Source organism: Leptidea sinapis, chromosome 1, assembly GCF_905404315.1.
Source record: "Leptidea sinapis chromosome 1, ilLepSina1.1, whole genome shotgun sequence".
Lineage (NCBI taxonomy): Eukaryota > Metazoa > Arthropoda > Insecta > Lepidoptera > Pieridae > Leptidea > Leptidea sinapis.
Window position 1 is genome coordinate 26441334 of NC_066265.1, and position 24934 is coordinate 26466267.

At 35.3% G+C, this 24934-nt stretch overlaps 2 protein-coding genes across 3 annotated transcripts; one reads left to right on the forward strand and one right to left on the reverse strand.

Annotated features, from left to right (window-relative positions):
* LOC126969407 (choline transporter-like 1) lies at positions 1-22155 on the forward strand. Of its 2 annotated transcripts, none has more exons than XM_050814816.1 (12): positions 1-312; positions 1634-2168; positions 3062-3234; positions 3354-3413; positions 3545-3712; positions 4624-4756; positions 8563-8698; positions 10311-10451; positions 12441-12603; positions 12999-13220; positions 15191-15345; positions 18130-22155. In XM_050814816.1, the coding sequence occupies exons 1-12, from the start codon at positions 208-210 to the stop codon at positions 18131-18133; spliced, it is 1995 nt and encodes a 664-aa protein (XP_050670773.1). In that variant the 5' UTR covers positions 1-207; the 3' UTR covers positions 18134-22155. The 2 variants fall into 2 exon arrangements, with proteins under 2 accessions (XP_050670773.1, XP_050670764.1); XM_050814807.1 differs by having other exon boundaries at positions 2-312; positions 15191-15356.
* On the reverse strand, positions 22153-24743 carry LOC126969648 (ribosome biogenesis protein BRX1 homolog). Its single transcript, XM_050815220.1, has 5 exons — positions 24355-24743; positions 23930-24206; positions 23151-23434; positions 22473-22710; positions 22153-22370 (listed from the first exon to the last, which is right to left on the reverse strand). Exons 1-5 carry the CDS (start codon positions 24514-24516, stop codon positions 22168-22170), a joined length of 1164 nt encoding a protein of 387 aa, XP_050671177.1. The 5' UTR covers positions 24517-24743; the 3' UTR covers positions 22153-22167.
* Positions 24744-24934: the final 191 nt, after the last annotated feature.

The following is a 24934-nucleotide window of genomic DNA, read 5'->3' on the forward strand; positions in this document are numbered from 1 at the left end:
AAGCTATGCCCAATGCCCATCAAATGCCCGGCCCCGGCCATAGATGCTATGTGATGCTATGCCATTGGCGTAAATAACAACATTTGTAAACAAATTATTTACGTTTAAGTTTTGTGAATTTAAAAATAATTTACGAGTACCATTAGTTTTAATGGAATGTGTTAGTGAGCCTTTAACATTCTAAGTTTAAACTAAGCTTTTTCAAGAATGGGTTGCACTCAGAGTGAAATTTCTCCTCAGAATGAAACGCCCAGAAAAGGATGCACGGATATTTTATGGCTTATTATATACGTTGTTTTTTGGATTGCTATGGTAAGAAAGACATCTAGAATAGAATAGACATATAGAAGATATAGAAGCTTCTATAAATGTTTTTGAAGAACAAAACAGTGTGTTTATCTCTCCATCCTCTAAATTACTCCAAACTGTATCCTATAATCAGCAAATGAAAATCGTTTAAAAATTAATTAATTAATTTAAAATTTTGTATGTCGTACAATATTTTAGGGTCTGCAAATCTGTGATCAATTTAGATCAACTCTAATCTATTGCAGTTAAGGAATAAAATCCATGTTTTATCATTTATTAGTACAATAGCTATTGAGGCCATACTTTGTTACTTTCATTATGTTGGAGTAAATCACAACATTAACAGCCGTTCTCAATATCCTATCTACAGATAGAGATAAATTACTACTTTCTACTGTCAGTAATTATATTGACAGCTAATTACTGACAGTAGAAAGTTGTAATTTATCTCTATCTGTAATCTCTGTCTATGTGAAGCTGTCCCAATATACCCTATAAGTCATTCTTATCACCTTATATTGAGACGAGAGAATTTTTTTCAACATTTTTCAACAATTTCCATACAAAACTTCTATCGCTGGTATGCTATATGTCGTCCCATTGACAGATAGCATGTATGGATAAGGTGAGTTACCATCGATAAGTTTATTGGGACAGAAAAGTCAACAATAGTTACAATTTTTATCTCAAGTAAGAAATAGACTGAATATTGGGAACTGGTGTAAGTAATGTAATGCTGGCCTTATTGTTAATATATAAAAGTATTATAATATTAAATATTGATTTATTAATTTGAATAATAAAACACCATGCAAAAGAGAGATGTTCATGCTATATATCATCTTGGATAAGAGACAGTCACTCAAAGAAATAATTAAAGAAATAAATATTATGATAATAGAATAAAGTCCCAGCAACTTTTCAGGCACCAATTTAGATGTTTTATTAAAAAATAGTGCTGTTGCAAATCCTACTACACCACAGCTGAATATCTAAGTGATTGGACAGCTTGGGAGCCTATTATTTTATAACAATTACAGTACAATATTGTATATTTAATTGAAAAGACCGCAAAAATGAATACTGGGAGAGTTTTTTGTGCCACTTTTTCTCTCTCAGAGCTCCATTTGTCTCCAGAGAAAAAAGAATTCTAAAGGAATGAATTTTGAGAAAATAAATGCCTTTTAATTTATTATATTATTATTATAAATTATTTATTTTCTCTTTAACTTTATTCACATAGGTTTCCTTTGTGTACAAAGGATACAAGTATGTGCATATAAAAGCGTAAGGTGTACCTTCTAATAGATTTTTTATTTTGTAGATAATAATTGCTGCTATTTCATTTGTGTATGGAAACCCACAAAGACTTGTGAATGGATATGATTCTTTTGGGAATACATGTGGGGTCAAAAGTAATCAGAAATTAATGAACACATCATTAGCTGGTATCAGTACAGTTGATAAGAGCTACTTGTTTTTTATGGATGTTAAGCATTTACGCAAATCACTGAAAATTTGTGTGAAGAAATGTCCAAATAGAAAATTGGATACTTTGACTGATTTGCAAAACTTTTATAAGGAAACTGGATCAAATTTATGTCAATATGATATTGATCTAAACAACCCCAAAAACACTAATGGGCTACATAATTTTTATGGTCCATGCCCTGTGCTACCTGTTTACGACTCATTTCCTCTTTTAAATAGATGTTTCCCAAAATCAGCTAAAGATTTGGCTAAGAAGGTATTCACGGACTTCAATGATTTGCTCAATAGCTGGGATACAATTGAACAAAGTCTATCTGATTTGTATAATTCTTGGAAAGAGATGATAATATGTGTTATAATAGCATTCAGTAAGTATCAGTAAATATTTTTTATTATTTGTAATTTAAATAAAAACTTTACTAAAGAGAGGGTTTCACTTTCCGAGTACACTGAGACTGGTATGAGCATGCACTTGTACAAGTTAGAAAGTAAAGGAGTAGTCATCCGAGTGTACTAGGACAGTGAATACAGCATTACAATGATATATCTAAATTATTCCCCTGAAAAAATTTTACTAAAATTTGGAAGAACACTTATCTAATATTCTAAATTCAAATTGGAAATACTGAATATCATACTGTGTCACATCATAGGGGGCGTCCATAAATTACATGAGATGTTTAAGAGGGGGAGGGGGTCGAGTCCAATCTCATCTAATCTTACGTTGGAGAGAGGGGGGGTCTCGGCAAATATCACGCATTTTTTTTTATTGAAACAAAAAAAAATACATATACTATTTTGATCCATTTAATCATATGAACAAGTTGGTTCCAATAGTCTCTCTTGAGACCGTGCATGATTCTCCATGGACTGAATTAGAGTAGATATTCTTTTTTAATCACAGTAGTTACGATTTAAGTATTGTATTGATAAATTTTTATTACACAGCAATATTGATTACTAATCTTAACTAGTTGTAAATAAAAGCATGAAGCATTTTTTTTTTCTTTTTACAATAACAATCCAACGCGTTTACTTAAGAAACCCACCTTTTGAAAAATCTCACGTGAGATTGGGGGATGGGAAAGGGGGTTGAATAAAATCTCACGACATCTCACCAGGGGGGAGGGAGGGACAGAAAATTCAAAGAAATACCTCACGTAATTTATGCACGCCCCCATACCTATGTAGAAAACTGTTTAGTCATTGATGAATATATAGCATATTGTTAAGTGATTATTAATGTGTTGCTTTCTTACAGTTTGCTCTTTAATAATGGTGTCTATTCTACACCTACTGGCAACACTTGTTTCTTGGATATTCATGATTGTGGTATCAATTGCGAGTGTGGCAGGAACAGCATTGCTGTGGTATACATATCATGAACTTAGAACAAAACAAAAAGACTTTTCTGAGTCATCTGTGTTCTTAGCAGTGAGTTATATTATATATTATATCATACAAGTGCCTGAATACTGATTTAATGTTTTTTTTATTTAAATGAGCTTTATAATAGATTGGCATTAAATATTATACTACTATGTATATTTCAGGAATCATTTAAAAATGAAAAAGCCTTCCTATGGTACTCCATTATTGCCACAGTTATAACAGTAAGTACTTTATTTTCACATATAATACAACTTATACTATTATAGTGTGTCCCTGATGCACCAAAAGAAGTGTAACTTACAGAAAATATTCTCAGTAATGGTATCATTGTTTAAGGGAATATTTCTTTCAGGTAATATTGCTTCTGTTGGTATGGGTGATGCGTTCCCGCGTTTCGTTCCTGGCTGCGTTGTTCAGAGAGACCGCTCATTGTCTGGGCTCCATTCCAGCACTGTTCCTCCAGCCGATAATCACCTTCTTCTTCCTCGTTCTTTTCTTCACGTTTTGGTGTACTGTTGTGGTAAGAATAACATTATATTATCTTGGGTTACAAATTGTATATTTTAGTTTTTTTTTTTTAAGTAATGGAGATAAATTATTTGACGAAAATGAAAGGATATGACTCTCAGAAAGTTCTCGAAATTCTCATACATTTGGCAACCATTTCTTTTTCCAATTCGAATAATCGGGTTGGAAAATATATGTCATTGTATGATACCGCTTTTAATATATTTTAACAAAGTACCTACTTAAGTAAATTTTTAACATTTAAGTGTATGATTTTTTGTTTTATCCCGAGATTTTAATAAATTATGATAATTAATTTAAGCGGGCAGATTAGAACATAGGCTTACAATATTATAGAGTATAGACAAAGTGTGCTAGAGAGAACATATTCTCTAACAGAGTTACAGCAAGGTAGAAAAGGTATATAAGCGTATATATTGCTATTGTAACCCATTTTGATTGTCAAATCGTTATCTGTCAGCCACGTTTCACATTAGTTTCTTAGTATTTTGGTTATTGTTGTAAAATTATAAAAGTCATTTATTTTATCAAAATTGATTCCTTTAGAATTCTTTTTGATGTCATTTCTAATGCCTACTACCGCAGCGGTAACTAACGGCGCTCTGAGAGAGATTTTTAATCAAATATACAATATTGTATTGTCATTGCTATTGCTATAAAATAATCATTATCTAGTCCCAGGCTGTCGGATCACTTAGATATTCAGCTGTGGAGTAGTAGGATTTACGACTGAGCCATTTTTTAATAAAACATTTAAATTCATTTATAGACTTAAAGTCAACGCACACATTGGGTTGTCTATACGCAAGTATAACCTATGTCTATGGATTTGTCAATCATGTTCAAGAAATATGTCAATAAAGAGGAAATAGAATTACTGTAATAAATAATAATTTCTATTAGGTGTGTCTTGCGACGGCTAATTACCCCGGCATCCCGTACAAGAGCAACTTCTTCATCAACGCTAGCACCGAACCCGATCAGAACAACCCAGCACAACTAGGACAGAACCCTGATGATAGCCGCGCTTATAAAAGTGAGATTTATACTTTAATTTGGTCCCCACTATCCCCCCAAAGAAATAATCAAACAGTGTTCATTCCTTGTTTATACTTACTTTAGTTTTGTAAGCACTGACCTGTTACTATATACCGCTGGACTGGCGGCTGTCAAAGTGCTTTTGTGCCTGTTTGATATTCGCCATTTTGGCGCTGTTGGCCATGTAGCGAGAGTCTGTGGTACTAAAACTAGTGATGACCACCTCAGCAAACATCGATTGATGGTGGGAAACTATTTACAAAAAAAAATGTGTACTTTATTACGTTGATTCTTGAAGTATAAATAACACGGAAAACGAGCGTAATTAATTCAAAATCCAAAAATACTTCAGATTATTGTACGTTCCTTGGCAGCCATTTGTATTATACGTCAAAATTAGTTCTCTGGATGCTCGCGAGTGGCGCTTCAAATAGGCACAAATAAAATTTGCTGTCAAACATATGGAACAGCCTGTCCTTATTTATCCAGGTCAGAGATTGTAAGTGAGCAAAGATCGCGAAGATCACCTACAATCGGGTGTCACTTACGTTTGTTAGACTTTTTATTCCATAGCAAAGTGTATGGCTCCCCGAGTGTTTAAATCGAAAATATATGCCTTGTAATGTCATTTGAGCAGATTTTGTTTCGTTTCAAGTAATAACACTAGTGACGAAAGAAATATTCGCGACGTTTCGTCATCAGTTATGCAGTGGGCAGGCAATTGGCATTAATTTCCTGCATGTGCCTCCCACGTTTGTGTGTGATAATGTATGATACTTATAAGAAAAAATGAGGACGTATCATTGCAGTGTTTTTTTATGTTTAATTATTATCTTGATGGGCTGGAAGGGTAGTGATCCCCAAGGCCGTACGATATTATCCGGACTTAGTGGAACCTTGTATCAAATAACACTTGCACAGTTTCTTACCGGTTCTTCTCAAAACAAGACCTCCTCCTCCTCCGACGAAGCTCCTTTGCACAGGCAAAGCTTTGCTCTTCTTATCTAGCCGGCATCCTGTGATGCCGGCTAGATTATGGGTACCACAACGGCGCTTATTTCTGCCGTAAAGCAGTAAATTTTTTTTTATGGAATAGGAGGACGAACGAGCGTACGGGTCATCTGGTGTTAAGTGATCACCGCCGCCCACAATATCTTGCAATACCAGAGGAATCACAGGCGCTTTGCCGGCCTTTAAAGAAGGAGTATGCGCTTTTTTTTAAGGTACACATGTATTCCTCATCGTTTAAAACCGCACTGTGGAGGACCGCCACACATCCAGATGGTACGGATAATATCCTAACTTGTGGCGTGTCGTGCGAAGGTGGAATTCGGCGGCAGGAATCAGGTAAAACATCTCTTCGGAACACTCCCCGTGATAAATGCGGTAGAAGACACACAATGAAGTGCGATCTCTACGCAACGCCAAGTGACCCAGCTGTTCACAGAGCACTGGGTCCCCGACAATTCGGGGTGCTCTTTGTTGGACGCGGTCAAATGGGTCGAGCTGATACTGGGGTGCGCCAGACCAGAGATGACAGGAATACTCCATGTGTGGCCGGACCTGCGCTTTGTAGAGCGCTAGAATGTGGGCCGGCTTGAAGTATTGCCGTACTCTATAAATGACCCCCAGCTTCTTGGAAGCCAATTTGGCCTTGCCCTCCAGATGGCCACGGAATTGGCAATCGCTCGAGATTTCGAGACCCAGTATTCCGATACTAGGCGAGGCTTTAAGGGAAGTGTTGTCGAAGAGCAGTGATACGACAAGTGGGGTTTTTTTAGTGGTAAACGCGCAAACTTGAGTCTTCTGGGGGTTAAATTGGACAAGGTTCAATTTACCCCATTCCGCGACCTGCATGGCCCGTGTATACGGCATCACCAGTGCTGTCGTCTGCATAGCAATGTATGTTGGAGGTGTCCAACATATCATTGATATGCAGAAGAAACAGCATGGGAGATAGCACACAGTTTTGGGGCACTCCAGCGTTCACGGGCTTCGGGTTCGAGCAATAACCGTCGCCAACGACCTGTATGCTGCGCCCAGTAAGGAAGCTGGAGGTCCATTTGCATAAGCTCTCGGGAAGCCCAAATGATGGAAGTTTTGAGAGGAGCGCCTTGTGCCATACACGATCAAAGGCCTTCGCTATATCCAGGCTAACTGCCAGGCCTTCCCCCTTGCTTTCAATAGCCGCCGCCCATCTATGTGTTAGGTATACCAGAAGATCACCTGCCGTGTAGGTATGATCTGACATATCAAGTGACTGGGTACTTGCTTTAAATTAAGGGCTATATTTCACCGGGAACAACGCGGCGGTGAAACCAATGTATCAAATTTTGATATCCAACAACCTTTTTTTTAATGAAAATAAGAAACGAGACGAGCAGGACGTTCAGCTGATGGTATTTGATAAGCCCTACCCATTACAATGCAGTGCCGCTCAGGATTCTTGAAAAACCCAAAAATTCTGAGCGGCACTACAATTGCACTCGTCACCTTGAGACGTAAGATGTTAAGTCTTATTTGCCCAGTAATTTCACTAACATAACTGCTTCACGGCCCCCTATAAGTTCTTCGGACCATACATGTCACTGAATATAGATTTATTAGTGATTTGAACAACTTTTTTATCTTAAATATGGCTCTATTTAAGATAAGTTGTTCTCCTTAACCAACATATAATGTTGTGTTATTATTATTAAATCGCTGAGTAACATTGTGGTAAATGTTAGTCATTGCTGGTGACGTCATAACCTGATTCACAATAATACTGTTGTTATTTAGGTGAGAATTGTTTTGTTAAAATGCGTCTGCGATTATTCACATGCCCGTTGTTTGGGTGATAACTAGGTACAACGTGGGAATTATGAGTCACTAGTTTTTATGCTTAAATCAGTTTTGTGTCGTATTAAATTGTAATGTAGTATACCCTTCGTATTTGATTGGATATCATTTTAATCTCAATATTTTTAAGAATCCTTTAATAATATTATAATTTTCTTAAAACCATTTGAGTATTCTTTAACCCCCTTATTCATAATGGTCCGCTAACTTTAAACAACCGCTTAGGAGTGTTTTTTCTCATTCTGACTTAGAAGAAGACAGAGTGAGAATTACCAATGCTTTAAGTTAGCAGACTATTATGAATAAGGGGGTAAGTATCTAATTCTTTCATCAAGCTCATTTAGTCAGTTTAGCAGTAAATATCTCTAATGGTTTTTTTTCCAGTTTCAAATTTTATTTGGCGCCATTAACCTACACAAATATAAATTTTCTTATTCGTAATATTCTAAATTTAAAATATGAATGCATTCTAAACGGGCAGTCCTTTAATTTTCCAATTGTGCTATGAAATTAATCTCAAAGCCTATGAATACACGATGTATTATTATAAAGTTTAGTTATTAGGGGCAATAAGCACTTAAATCCATAGATCTACTAGCGGACCCGACAGATGTTGCCCTGTATACACGTCTTAAATTTGAAGAATCAGTCCAGCCGTTAGGAGGAGCTCACTAATACATACACATGGGCAGGAGATTTATATATGGGTAGAATTGAGAATCTAAATCATTTTCGAATTTACAGGAACACACAAAAAATTCATTCAAAATGGGTCCTGCCGTTTAGTTCACTCTCAACACACGTACAGAAGAATTATATATATAAAGATTGTGTATGTGCCCCTACATGTTCTCGGACGCACGCCCTAGCGACGACTATTCTCGTGGTGATGAGGTAGTTGGGCACCGTTTAGACTTTAGAGATTTTTTTTCTTTTCATAATCGATACACGATGTTATTGTAGATCGTATCGAGTTCGACCCGATGTGGGTGCAGAGTATGTGGTGGATGTGTCTCATCTGCCTGGTGTGGGGAAGCGAGTTCATCCTTGGCTGTCAGCAGATGACTATCGCGGGAGCTGTCTCGCATTGGTACTTCAGGTGAGGAACAGATAACCTGATGCTTTTATGATGTGAGTTCTTATACTTTATGACCGGTCACACACATACATGTATGGAAACACGATCGAGAATTTTCTCTTTATCAAACTGTACTGTAGAAATATAATAGATATATTATAATAATATTGTCACACTTTTACACAAATTATCTTGACCCCAAACTAGGCATAGCCTGTACTATGAGTGCAGGACAACGATATTTTTACTACTGAATGATCCCAAAATCGTTCTCTGCACCCTCGAGAACCTCGGACACGATATCCAAATTGCTGAAATCATAATTAAGTGCGGCGGCCATCTTGGATTTCAAAAATGATCACACAATCGTTCTCTGCACCCTCGAGAACATCGGACACGATATCCATATTGCTGAAATCATAATTTTGAGCGGTGGCCATCTTGGATTCCAAAAATGATCTCAAAATCGTTCTCTGCACCCTCGAGAACCTTGGATACGATACCCTTATTGTTGAAATCATATTTTTGCGCAGCGGCCATCTTGGATTTCAAAAATGATCCCAAATTCGTTCTTTGCCCCCTCGAGAACCTCGGATACGATACCCATATTGTTGAAAACATATTTTGCGCGGCGGCCATCTTGGATTTCAAAAATGATCCCAAATTCGTTCTCTGCACCCTCGAGAACCTCGGATACGATACCCAAATTGTTGAAATCATAATTTTGTGCGGCGGCCATCTTGGATTTCAAAAATGATCCCAAATTAGTTCTCTGCACCTTCGAGAATCTCGAATACGATATCCATAATGTTGAAATCATAATTTTGCGCGTAATATAAGATTTCTCTCATACGTCGATAAAAAAGATTTACTTCAAAAATGCATAAAAAATATTATCACAGTAATTCCGTACTCTAGCACAACTGTAAGTTTTAAAAAATATTACGCGGTTCATTCCGGGATGGCGGTCGTTGACCCGCATCGCTCGGTTCGTTCTCAGCCATGCCCGACGCCCGTGTCCATGCGTACCTATCGAATCTAACGTTCGCGCAATTTTTACCTAAAGTGTTGGGAAAACCTCGCCTTCATACGATATACTTACTTAAACATACAATAACACATATAAACATGACTCGAAGAAAAACATATATATTCATCATATAAATGTTTGCACCTACCGGGATTCGAACCTGGGACCTCTAGCTTAGCTAGTCAGGGTCACTCACCACTCGGCTGTAGAGATCGTCAGAAACGTTCATATTATGTAAGCAGGCTATTTCCATTTGCAGGATAAAATGAAAACTTCACTGCTATGTCCCAGTAAGGCAAAACGTATCTGTATCTACGACCTAAATCGCTCTAGACGAATTATATCTATCTAAATACATTTTCATTTTAAATAACATACAGGGTTTGGATGTAAAAGGCCATTGTTGTGATTTTATGCTTGTAAACTCCTTTTAGCCGTGCTTACAATATTGCTCCATCAGCTCCAGGTGACATAGTTGCCTTGAGTTAAATTTGCCAATGCCTGTTGGGATCAGAATTCAGTAATTATTCAATTTTTATTCAGTAATTTTTGCGTGCAAAAGGAAGGAGTACGCAGAAACTATAATTGTTTCGTATATTTCAGAGGTCAAAACGCCCATTCGTCGCCAGTTCTGTATTCGATTGGTAAACTCCTGAAGTACCATCTCGGTTCAGTTGCGAAGGGATCATTCTTGATAACGCTGTTCAAAATACCTCGGCTGATTCTCACCTATCTGCATGCAAAGTAAGTATTCGCTTTACCTTTAATGACTCCAGTAATCCATACTTCTTCTTCGCGTGCCTCTCCGACGAGCGAAGGTTGGCGGTCAGCTTAGTAGTTTCAATTGATTGTACTTCGCGAGGCGAAATAGTTCTGCCGCACTCGCGATGCCAATCCACTCTCGGATGTTGCGCAGCCAAGACTTTTCTGCGACCTACGCCTCTTCTACCGGCAACTTTTCCCATCATGATGAGTTGTAGGAGTTTGTATCTCTCGTGCCTAAGCACGTGCCCTAAATATGCGACTTTCCATGCTAGCTATGTCAAATAAAAATACTTGTTCAGACTTCTATACTAAGAGGCTGATTCACACTATTGCAAATCTTAATCAACTCAATGAACAGTTTCCTCTTATAACCTATGGACTAAGTAAGGATTTTTGTGATGTTTCGTCCCTAGACAGATGAAATAGGAGTGGGAATATTATATGAAGAATTGTATAATTAGCATCAAGCACCTACTGACCTTGAAAGGCATCTGAATCAGCAAAATCTGTCCTGTGTGCTTTGCGTACAAATGTTCTAAAGAGAAAATGCTATATTATCTCTGTACCGTGGATTGTTATTATGAAGTAATGAATTATTGAGAGCAAAATTAAAAGAAATTAACATCTTGACTGTTGCTTCTCAATATATTCTTGATAATGTCATGTATGTACAGAGGCACATAAGTGAATTTGCTGGAAACTACCATAACCATAATGTTAACACCAGGAACAGACATAAACTTATAATGCCCATAACTCGGTCGAGTTAGTAAGTCTTTTGTGGAGTGATGTACCTATATGTTTTTACAACAAGATCCCAGAATATGTTCAAAACAAATGTAGTACTGGAGTAGTATGTAGTATTAAAAAACGTTTGTGTGGTAAAAGTTACTATAACATATATAACTTTCTTAATGATACCACAGATTGGGAATGGAGCGACCGCCCTAAGGCTTTTAAATAATAAGTTTAATTGTACGATGTTAATTTGTAACCATATTTTTTATGAAAAAAAAGAAATCCGCTGAGTTTGTTGTGCCCGTTCTTCTCAGGTCTGAGGCATTCTTTTTGGAATGGGTGGTAGTTTTTGACTTTCAATAAGTGATATCACATCCTATTTTGAATAAAAATATTTGAATTTTAGTGCATCGGGGGTTCCTGGTCAGTGTAGTAGTAACATGACAATTAAACTATAAACTTGATAAAAAAAAGTGTGTGTATTGTTATATTGTACGCACGTAAGAAGTATTTCTTCTTTGGCGTAATAAAACAAAAATCCTTAAAAAAATATTCCTCGTGCTATTTTACGTTTGTAGAAAAAATCAATATCTTAATAAAGAAGGTATTAAATAAAACCAATGAAAATATTATTATTCCTCATAATTTAGTTAAATAACGTGAAATTAAATATCATTAAATAATTTTTATACAATTTGAAAGAAATATTTTTTTTATTTTAAAACTTACATATATATGTAAATTTAAATTTACTTAATTCTCGTCCATTGGTTTTGGTTCAGTAGACCGTAGTAACCAGAGACTTGGCAGCTGAAATATGATACAAATGGTCTAGTTGGCCAGCTGACGTCAGGGTGTCGATTTTGTGTGACGGTATGCGCGCACATCGTAAAAATTCACTTTGATAATTTTTCCCTAACGCTCCAAAAGAAGAAAAACTTAAAATCTTACTTTAAAAAACTTTTAGCCTTTAAAATGCTAATCCCCTTTTGGCCGTCAGATCATATTTTTATGTGTAATTGAAATATTTTTAAGAGCTATGGATTATGTATAAATAAATAAATTAATTAAGTAATGTAAATTGGGCGCTCATTGTATAATATATAAAAAACCTGGACAATCGCAAATTGTAATAGTACACGAAGGGTGTTTTGAGTTAATATTCTATTTTAGAGCTGCGAAATCCTAAAACATACATTTTGCATATGTGTTAATTGAATGTATTTTCAGATTGTCAGCGAGGGCTGAAAAGGGATCGGACTGCGCGAAATGCGGCCTTAAATGTGGTATTTGCTGTTTTTACTGCTTGGAGAAGTTTATACGATACCTCAACCATAACGCTTACACTATCATAACGATTGAGAGATGTCATTTCTGCAAGGCTGCTGCTAAGGTAACCCTTTTAAACTATTAATCCTGATTTAACTAGTTTTTTTTTTATAGAAAAGGAGGACAAACGAGTGTATTGTCACCTGGTATTAAGTGATCACCGCTGCCCACATTCTCGTGCAACACCAGCGGAATCACGGGAGCGTTGCCGGCCTTTAAGGAAGGTGTGATCCGGTCCTCGTTTTTTGCCCAAACGTGCTGATTCTCACCTAGTTGTCTCTCGCCTTGGTGCCCCCCAGTTCGATCCTCGCCCGTGATGTTCCTTAATGAGTTCGAAACAATTATTTTCACATTTGAAGCATGACCATGTGTCTACTGAAATAACAAATATAAACAACTTTATTTGCTATATTAGTTTGCTAATCATCCACATATACATTTCACAACTCAATTTTTCAGGCGTTCAGTGTAATAGTAAACAACGCTCTCCAAGTGGTGACGATCAACAGTGTGGGCGATTTCATATTGTTCCTGGGCAAGTGTATAGTGACAGCGGTGACGGGCATCATTGGACTGCTGCTGCTGAAGAGGAACTCGGACTTGCATTTCTTCGCCGTGCCCACGCTCGTTATATGTGTGTTCGCATTCTTCATTGCTCACTGCATACTATCGCTGTATGAGGTATGAATACTTTTGTGTCATCATCTTATTTTGTTCAATTGCATGGCTATAGATTCAAATATCATCAGTGAATGATAACTTCTCTACTTGGAAGAGTTAATAAGAAAAAACAACTCTCTTCTTACAAGTGTTATTAACATAAAACAACTAACTTCTTGCAATAGTTAATAACATCAAACAACTCTCTTCTAGCAAGTGTTAATAACATCAAACAACTACCATTTTGCAAGTGTTACTAAAATCAAACAACTCTCTCCTTACAAGTGTTATTAACATCAAACAACTCTCTTCTTTCGAGTTTTATTAACATCCAACAACTAACTTCTTGCAAGTGTTATTAAATCAAACAACTCTCTTCTTACAAGTGTTATTAACATCAAACAACTAAGTTCTTGCAAGTGTTAATAACATCAAACAACTGTTAATAACATCAAACAACTCTCTTCTAGCAACTGTTAATAACACCACACAACTCTCTTCAACAAGTGTTAATAAAAACAAACAACTCTCCATCTGCAAGTGTTAACAAGATCAATCAACTCTTTGAAACACTGCTGGCAATAGTTTTGGGCAGCCAACCTTGCTATACTTACACTGCTCATTTATATGTCGGCCTTTTTGTTCAACTCTCCAGTTGTAACTTCATCTACAGATCTAGTTTATTGCTCTGAATATTGCATATATTTTTGTATTTAGTAAAATCACTTAAAATTAACTTCATTTAAAAGCGGCATGTCTCAAGTCAGTTTTCTAAAACATAATATATTGTTGAGGAACCGTAAAGTAGATCTTCAAGATCGCCGGAATACTTTGGATGAGGGCTGCGCAGGACCGATCGTCGTGGAAATCTTTGGGGGAGGCCTTTGTCCAGCAGTGGACGTCTTCCGTCTGATGATGATGATGAAAGTAGATCTTGAAGATGAAACCACAACTAGAGAGAACAAACACACCAATATTTATGAACGGTGTAGATATTGGATGGTTGGCTAAGCGATTACATCTGTTGGGTGGAGAGCATCCAAACTTTAGAGCATATAAAAACTTGTATTCACAATCCCAGTAGTTAGGGTATTCTATTAAAAATACAATTTGTATGCTACGGTCATACTTTAGCAGAGTACAAAATGTCAAAGGCTAAGAGCTATAGAGCGTACTTAAACTTTGCTCAGACTTTAGGTACTTACGTAAAACTAAGCTGAGTGTAATAAAACGTGAACTTGACTTTTGCATTAGACTTGCCTTAGCATAAGCTCAGCATTATTTCAGCTGTCAAATGACTAACTAATAACGAAATCAATGATTATTCTAAGCTCAGCTAAGTTTTTCGTTAGTAAAGTCTTTGCAAAGTATCAACTACACTATCACAGTTATTAATAAACGCGAAGTAAAGTTATTCCAAATTTAAAACATTATTCTTATCCTACCATTGGCTTGGCACTACAGAATTACATGACAGGGAGAAGTAATTCTTGTGTAGTAAACTTGGAGTAACTTTACATTACGTTTATTCATAAAGGTATTGTCATACAAAAATGCGAACCGAACCGAACTGAAACCATGGGGAATGCGAGCTGAAGCGATGACGTCAAATTACAAAGAAGGCATAGCAAATCGAAAGTGAAGCGTCGCGCTTCGCTCTTGCTTCGCGTCTCGCATTCGCTCTTTGTTTGACGTCGTGTATACAAAGCCAGCTAATACTGCTATCTCGTCTTTCGTATGTCCTGGCGTGACACGCTTTTCGTTAATTGCCCAGTAATTTCACTAGCTCCGGAGCCCTTCAGACCGAAACACAGTAATGCTTCCACATTACTGCTTCACAGCAGAAATAGGCGCCGTTGTATACTATGCATGAAGAAATGAAAAATTTTCATATAAATAAAATAAATGCTTCGCCACGCTTTCTGTTCGCTGTCTGTTTGACAATAGTTTAAGACAGAGAAGAGTGAACCAGTGAATGTTGTCTTTGTTAGATGGTGGTTGATTCTCTGTTCCTGTGCGTGTGCGAAGACCGCAATATGAACGGTGACGAGGGACGCTGGAAGAACTCACGCCTGGCGGAGCTGGGCGGACACAAGGCACGTGGAAACGAACAAGATGGCGCCGAACTGCAGGATCTTAATGAAAAGTACTGATGTCGTGAGTCAATATTCAAATTCAAATATTTTTATTAAAAATAGGATGTGCCATCACTTATTGAAAGTCAAAAAACTACCACCCATTCCAAAACGAATACCTCACACCTGAGAAAAATGGACGCAACAAACTCGGCGGGCTTATATTTTCATCAAAAAAATATGTTTACAAAGTAAAATTGTACAATTATTTAACCCATTATTTAATCGCCTGAGGGCGGTCGCTGCATTCCCAATCTGTGGTATCATTAAGGAAGTCATTTATGTTATAGTAACGTTTACCACACAAACGTTTTTTAACAATTCTTTTGAATAGCGTAATACTTTTGGGATGTTGTTGTAAAAGCATATACATCGCCCCAAAGAAAATTTTCCCGCAAATATATATATTATTTATGACAGTAGGTAAGTGACGAGACGAGCCGGACGTTCAGCTGATGGTAATTGCAATGCAGTGCCGATCAGGATGCTTGAAAACCCCCAAACATTCTTAGCGGCACTACAATTGCGCTCATCACCTTGAGGCATAAGATGTTAAGTCTCATTTGCCCAGTAATTTCACTAGCTACGGCGCCCTTCAGACCGAAATACAAGAATGCTCACACATTACTGCTGCACGACAGAAAAGGCGCCGTTGTGGTACCCATAATCAAGCCGGCATCCTGTGTAAAGCAGGCCTTCCACTGATAAATACCCTTAGTCGCTTCTTACGACACCCTTAAGCCTGGCACTTCTCTATTTTTTTATGTCCCGCGGTAGCACAGGGCTATATACATATATATTTTATAATAAGAAGTATCATTACGAGCAAGATGGCTTCCCCTCTATTTGTTGGTAAGTGATACTCGTGGCCCACTATAATGCTCGGAGAGAGAAGACTGTAATAAGGTTCCATTATGACTTATACAGGATAAAAAAAAAGTGGTATTTTTAGGAATAGGTTCTAAGGACCAGCACACGCCGATTAAACAATTTTTTCGATTGGCAATCAAGCTATTATACCCAAAAAGAATAGTCCAGGTCCATCTGGTAGATCCCAATTAGCACGTTCAAAGAAACCAAAACTTCATATTTATAAAATTATTTGCTATAGATGAATATTGTGATCACATTCACTGCTATCACCAAAAAGTTGAAGTAATCTAGGCAGCATCGACGTAATAACACAACACCTCATAAAGAGTGAAAATTTTCAGATACCACATAAGGAACCTGACCAATGAGAATTTGACTGAATTGTTAAAAGGTCGATGGTTAACCAGTGCCGTTACATCATTGTCATTGCAGCGTTTCTGCCCTACTGATCGGCAAAGAAAAATTGGACGAGCCGATAAAAAAGGTGGCAAAAAACAATCTTGCTCTGCCTTGATAATTCTCTTGGGCTTGTTTAGTTAGTTACAAATCATAATATGAGTATCCATCTCCAGTGGGTTTAGAAATAATAAAAGAATAATATTTCACATTGAAACATTACTTGTTCAATGTATACAGCGAGCTAAGGGATCCAATTATTACATTGGACCAATATCTGATATCTGCCAAAATGATAATCAACAATATTGGACCAATGATCTCTGGTCTGGCGCACCCCAGTATCAGCTCGATCCATTTGACCGCGTGCAACGCAGAGCAGCTCGAATTGTTTGGGACCCAGTGCTCTGTGAACGGCTGGAGCACTTGGCTTGGTTGCATAGAGACGTCGCTTTATTGTGTGTATTCCACCGCATTTATCACGGGGAGAGTGTTCCGAAGAGCTATTTATCCTGAATTCTGCCGCCGAATTCCACCTTCGCACGACACGCCACAAATTAGGATATCATCCCCACCATCTGGATGTGTGGCGGTCCTCCACAGTGCGGTATTCAAGGAGCTTTCTTCCACCGCTTTGTAGTACAAAGCTGTGGAATGAGCTTCCTTGTGTCCTGTTTCCGGTACGATATAACATGGGTACCTTCAAAAAAAGCGCGTACACGTCCCTTAAAAGCCGGCAACGCTCCTGTGACTCCTCTGGTGTTGCAAGAGAATGTGGGCGGCGCTGATCACTTAACACCAGGTGACCCGTACGCTCGTTTGTCCTCCTATTACATAAGATATATATATAAAAAGTTCTGAGTAATCATTGCAATTATAAAACGATTCATTATAATATTTATATTCATTACCATAAAGTGTGACCTAAATAAACTACCAAACAAAAACTCGCCGCTGTTGCCATGTATATAATATTGATAATAAAATTATCTTGCCCGAAACTAGGCATAGCCTGTACTATGGGTACAAGACAACGATATATTTAATACAATATACTTACTTAAACATACATAAATACATATAAACATCGGCCACCATTCGGCTATATGGGTCGTCAAATATATATAGTATACTAGCTGACCCGACAAACGTTCTGTAAATAATAAAAAAAAAATATTGTTTGATAGGAATTTGGCAATAATATTTCAAAACAACATCAAGAATTATTTATAAAAAATGCTCCCTGTTGTTATAGTGAAATTGTTTCACAGCGGAACTGTCAAACCGTGCGTCACTTAATTCTCTCATAGAAAATATGCCCATACAAAAAAAATATTGAAAATAAAAATAATTATGGGTCCCAAATCGAAATAAAAACTATCCTATCTCTCAAGTTGGACTAAACTGCACTCGATGAAGTAATCCCCATTTAAATCCGTTCATTAGTTTAGGAGTCCATCGCTGAGAAACAACGTGTCACGTAATTTATATGTATTAAGATAATGGCATATGTTTATTTGTTTCAGATAATCATTTCCTGTATGGAAAGAAAATTAACAATCCAAGTATTTACGAATCTCTAAACGTTTTACACTATTTTTTATACTCTTGCTTATGTGTTGTAACTTTATTTTGATGGCTATGTAATCATTTATTCGAAGTACATTTTTTACATTGTGATAAGTCTTATTAGGATAAGGGAAATCGTTTTTTTTTACAGTTTACAGTATTTAAGTTGGTATCAAAAAACTTTTGAATATTATTTAAGTAATGTACCTCAGCCTAATAATAAGAATATTTCACATTTTCTTCCTCAGTTTTTTTACAATAAACACCCAATTCCATTAGGATTAAATACATTATTAATAACCTCAATACACAATGTGTATGTTTTAATGTTTAAAGCCAGCATAGGTGGCATGATTACTTCCAAAAATAACTTATTTAATATTTGTATTACAAAGTTAATAAAATATTTTTGCAGAAGTAAACCACCTAATGCTTTAGTCATAGTGTAATCTTTTATTCAGTACAACTTGAGTCATAAAATGCACAGCAATCACTAAGACTGATCGTTTTTATATTGTTTATTTGACGTAAGAAAAATATATCCATACCATATAATGTGGTGTATTGAAACAAATCGGTTTATTTCTTTTATATGTGACCCTTAAACATCGGCCACACATTCTGTCTTATTAATAAACGCAGTGTTAAGTTATTCCCAGTTTAAAATTACTTCTCCCTGTCATGTAATTCTGTAGTGACAAAGGTAAGATAGACAAAACTTTTTAAAATTGGAATAACTTCACTTCGCGTTTATTGTCTACTAGCTGACCCGACAGACGTTCTGTATATTATAATAAATAAAATAATGTTTTTATATGAATTTGTCAATAATATACCTATCATAACATCAAAAATTATATGCACCCTGCTGTCGTAATAAAATTGTTTCACAGCAGAACTGTCAAACCGTGCGCCAATAAATTCTCTCATAGAAATTATGTATGGACACATCATAGGAAAAACAAATTTGTTGTTTTTATTTAATTTAGCAGCATTTTCCTAATTATTCACCTTTTAAACCTTCTCTGGACTTCCACAAATAATTCAAGACCAAAATTAGCCAAATTGGTCCAGCCGTTCTCGAGTTTTAGCGAGACTAACGAATAGCAATTCATTTTTATATATATATATATATAGATTAGTAAACGTAGTCTAAAGTTACTCTAAGTTTAAAATTACTTCTCCCTGTCATCTAATTCTGTATTGATAAAGGTAAGATAAAGACAAAAACGTTTAAGCGTGAAATAACTTTACTTCTCGTTTATTAATAACACAGATGGAATAATGCTCTCATTTCTGGTTGATGCACCTAAGTAGGTATCATGATAAACCATTCGCGAATGCAGAGCTACCCTAATTCACTTGGCGTTGCGAAGTGACGTCACATCATTGTGTCTTCGACCATATTAATCACGGAGAGAGTTCCGAAATTCTGTATGATCCCTGCCACCGCATCCGTTATGTTTCAAAAAGTTACTTATTTCTTTAGCTGCGCCTACGAAGTAGCCTGCAGAAATATAGCGACAATAGGTACGACCATTGGCTTTCCCCGGCGATATCCTTCGGGAGATCACTGACAGCCTCCAAATTTGTATCTTACACACACACAAACACATTTGTATCTTATGCAAATTAAAATACACAAATGGAATGAAATTGTCCTAGCCCCGCGACTTTTCTTATTTAAAACAAGGTCAAACGAAATCTATTCCTACACTTCGAAATGGAAAATCCACCGTAACGCGTTGAGGATTAATTCCTCATTAAGTGTGATAATGTCTTACCCTGTGTACTTTTACATATATTGTAGTTATGAACAGTTCTTCTGGCAAGGTGCCGACGCACACTCCACAAACTCTTAAATATCAAAGTCACCATCAGGATCTATGGCGACCATTCTTCAAAAAAGCGCATACCATAAAGGACCCCAAAGCTCCTGACAATCCTCTATAGTCTGTGTGTGGAAGCTTATTATCACTTTCTATTGCGTCACTCATATGCTGCTCATCATGGTATTATTTTTAGATACATATTTGACGTGGTATTTTAACCGACTTCGAAAAGGCGGAGGTTGTCAATTCGATTGGTATTTTTTTTATGTATGTACACCGATTACTCAGAGATTTATGATCCGATTTTTGTGATTCTTCTGTAGTTTGATGCAAAATGTTTGCCATTTGGTCCCATAAAAACACATTTGGTCACATACAAATGACAATATTTTATTAATATTAAACGTATTTTTTTATACTGTTGTCATTTTTATCTTTATTACCTATTTATCATTCAGTTTAGTATCTTTTCACCTACCATGTTTAAATACACCACCCTTTGTAAACAATATGTAAAGACAACTCAATTGCAAGCTAGGTACTATATTTTATTATATGACATAAGATCATTTATGTAATATTATTTTTTTAGCTTAGAATAAGGATTGGTCTCCGCTGCGCTCCACCTAGATACCGCACTACTTAAGAACAATAGCTTTTTTATTACGGCAACTTTATACTGTAATGTGTATTGGCTATTGCGGCTATTGGTAAAGATGTGTGGCATCTTTCAAAATATACGCTTCGTGTTATTTTACTATGAAATTAATAAAATACGAAATACTTACTGATGATATATTGTGATCCCATTGTCTTTATTTCTTGTGGTATTATTTTTACTACGCCAACCGGCAGTTGAGTTTCAATTATTAGCAAAGTTTATCAGAACATGTGGCACGTCAACGTCGCACATTGTTCGAGATTGGCTCGAGTACGCCCGCTTGGGCGTAGTAGTTATTAGTTGCCGCATTTTGCGACCACGCCTGCGGTATCCAGTTGGAGCACAGCAGAGACTAATCGTTAATCTAAGTTTTTTAGTTATAAAAATAGATATAAGCATGTGATGTACCTAAACATATTACTTCCAGAATCTTGGATTTCTCTTACGTACACATTGCCATAAATAATTTATAATTTATTTTTTTTAACTGAAGACTTCCAATTTTATGAATATTATGTTAATGTTACGTTAAGAAGCTATTATAACTTGGACTGGATGTAACAAGTTTTTATATATCTATATAGCATTGTTTTGTGCTTACAATTCTATAGTGTGTTTTGTGCAACTATTGTAATCAACTATAAGTATATAAATATTTATTCTTATAATAATTCTTGAGTATTTACAATACAACTGTGACGTTTGCTTTAATTAATAAAATTTTAAATTGGTGTTGTCAATGTTGTGTCTTGCAAGAAATATTAAGATGACTATCTTTACTTCAGCTTCCTTCAATAATTTTATATAAAATAGTTATTATTTCGGGAATAGGTAGCACAAGCTATCTCTATTTTGTTTGTAGACCAACGGAACAGAGTAATTCAACATATTGATGCTATTCTACCCAAATCAGCTGAGCACTCACACCTAATTGGCTAACTGCCAGAGCCCTAACTAGAATAATTGTCTAAGATTCAAATTAATATTGTCATAAAATTTCAAGCTCATTGAAATTAGGGTGTTGTTATAAAATAATAAAGGGTTGTTCACATAAAAATAATTTGCTCAACAAAAACTTTTATGTCTAAGAGGTATTTTTATTAAAGTAATACCTTTTTATGAGCACAATGTAAACTTATTTGCCTATTAAAATTTTATAATATTTAACTAAATGTATTTTGCCTACTAAGAAATACTAAACCGTCCACTTTTAAACTTCGCTGTTAATCTCATTTCTCAAGTATTAGTTTATATTTGTGCAATCTTTAATGCTCTTTTTATTTTTAAATATTTTTTTTTTTTACTTTTATAATGTAAGAACATTATGTTATGCGATTATACATTATTAAGAACTATGATATTTTTATATAATAATTTAATCATCATGTCTAACAATTTTCAAGAAGAAAATGTTAAACTGGAATATCTTCTTCCATTATTCTGTCATATTGAATATGCTTTTAATGACTTAAAATAAAACATGTGAAAAATTGGTATTTCATTTATTTAGACTTTAAAGGTTTCTTTTTCTGGAATTGTTTCCTTTTCTTTATTTTATCAGAAATTGCTTTACTCTGAGCTTTAAGTTGTTTACGTCTTATAGCCATATCTGGTTTACTTTTAGATTTCTTTAAATTTGTACTGAACATTGGTTGATTGATATTTTCCTTCTCATTTTCTTTCAATGATTCAGTATCAATTTCATCTGAAATATAAAATAATTGAAGTTAAATATTTTCATAAAGATTATAAATATGATAAAAATTGTCCATATTAACCATTTAATATATTACATACAGCTTCTTACCTTTTATTACAACATTTTCTGCCTTCTTCAATGGATCTCCTTTGAAGAAGGATGAGTCCTCAATATCAGGGTAACCAGTTTCTGGTTTAGTTGCTTCATTACGAACCTTTTTCTCAATTCTATTTTCATATTTATTTGCAGCTTTCTTGGAGAATGCTTGACGAAGTTTAGCGGGGCTCAAATATTTGGGGTTCTCCCATAAAGTAGCACCACCAAATGATCCAGAGAAAATTTTGACCTATAAATTGAAATATTATAAGTACAATATATATAAGAGAAGATCTTTTCGAGAAGTCAACAACCACCACAGCACAAAAAAATGATTTTTTCACTTCCCTTCAAACACAAACTAAAAATTAATCATTCATTACTCAAAAATGAAAGTAAATAATAACTAGTATTTCTAAGGCCTCTAAAAAACATATTTTGATTTATAGAAAGTTCTCAACTCATGTGAAATTATTAAGGTAACTTTATTATTCTAAATACTTATATGTAACAAACTTTAATATTTGCTGCATAGTCAGCAAATATTTAAATATTGTTAAAATATGTATGCCATGGTATCTAAGTTACTGCTAACTTAAATTAGCACTTTGTAACTTGACAGTTTAGGTTAATGACACAATGAAAACAAATTATATGAAAGATAGAAGAATAGAATATTTAAATACTTACAGGATTCAAAACAAATCTTGGCCCTATTTCTGCTAATGCACCATCTTCTGATAGAATTTGATAGTTTCTGAACCAAATTCTATTGTCTAGTATCATGAAAGTGTATACATGGTCAAAGAATGGTTGACTTTTTGGATGGTGTTTTGGCACCCCAAATATTTGAGTCAGTAATTCCTTGAGAAGAGAGTAATGTGCACTTTTAGTAAACTGTGGATCAAATGATAGTAAAGGCCGGGAACCTCTTAAACAATTCCCTGTCATTTTCAGTTCACCCATTGTATAAACTAGAAAAAAAAGTTAATATTATAAAAATAATTATTGAATTAGGCATTATTAAATCTTTTATTATCCAAATGATGTTATTTTTCTATTGAGTGCAATTTTTTTATAACAATAAGGGACAAGAAGCTGGACTTTCAGCTGATGGTAATTGATATGCCCTGCCCATTACAATGCAGTGCCACTCAGGATTCTTAAAAAATTTAAAAATTCTGAGTGGCACTGCATTGAGTTGGCACAATTGCACTCGTCTCCTTAAGACATAAGTTGTCAAGTATCATTTGCCCAGTAATTTTACTAGCTACTATCCTTCAGACCAAAACACAATAAAGCTAAGCTTAATTTTGCCTTTAATCAATATGACATGTGTTTTGCCTCTATGTGAGGCGAAACACTGCCAAATTCTGGCAGGAGACATGGTTTTGATGAACTATACAGCACTCAAGATAACGAAATTATAAGATTAAGACTGTATTAAAAATTTCAAGCACAATACTAACCATTTTCAACTAAAAATTTTGCACTAGGTCCATTTGGAATATTAGACATCCAAAGATACAAATCTCTCATTTTTCTTCCTTCAAATAGCAAACATTTATTACAATTTTTCATCTCAGATATTTCATTAACAACATACAAATTTTTACTCCTCTCCATTTTAGATTCACTTTTGTGGTGAGGCATTAGTTTTTTTATATCCTCCATTAAGTGACGATGAGAATGGTTGATACCTCGAGCAGCAAACACTAAAACTCGTTGTCTGTTTATCCACTTTACCTGAAAAAGACATCTATTTTAAAATTACAGCTAAATAACTTAGACTGTAGACAACTTGCTTTAGAAACCTAATTTGCCAAGCAAAAATTTACCAAAGCGATTCCACTTTGAAGTTTGAACTTATGTTATTTATATTAACTATATGTACCTGTTTAGGTGCCGGATCATCAGACATTCGTACTGAGGGTAATGTTATCATATTTTCATCCTTTCGTGTTTCTTGATTCTTAGTTATTTCCTTTTTGTTTTTCTTAATCTTTTTAAGATTAGGTTTCTTTATAATTTCTTTCTTATTTTTGTTAACCTTCATTTTTAATCATAAATTAAATAACTCTTATTAAACACGTGTAAGTGAATTTTGTCACGAGATTAGAGAACGAAATTAGTAGTTACTTATTACTGTTTAGTTATTCACTTAATGTACATATATAGTTAAATTAAAGCACGATTCATATTTCATTGTCACTTATAATAAATTTTAAACAACTGTGCAATCAATGTGTTAATCTTCCAACAGAGGTTATAATTGACTAAACAAAGAATATACCAGGGGTGGGAGTTGGGACAGGCGCCTTATAGTGACGTTTTCAGATGACTGTAGTGCCATCTGTTAGTTGGCCCGAAAATGAAAGCTTGGGCAGTTGTCGGTCGCTTTGAAACCTTTCAACTTTTCTTTATTTGTGTTACTGCCTACTAGTCATAAAATGGCGGCTACGTCTAGAGTTTGC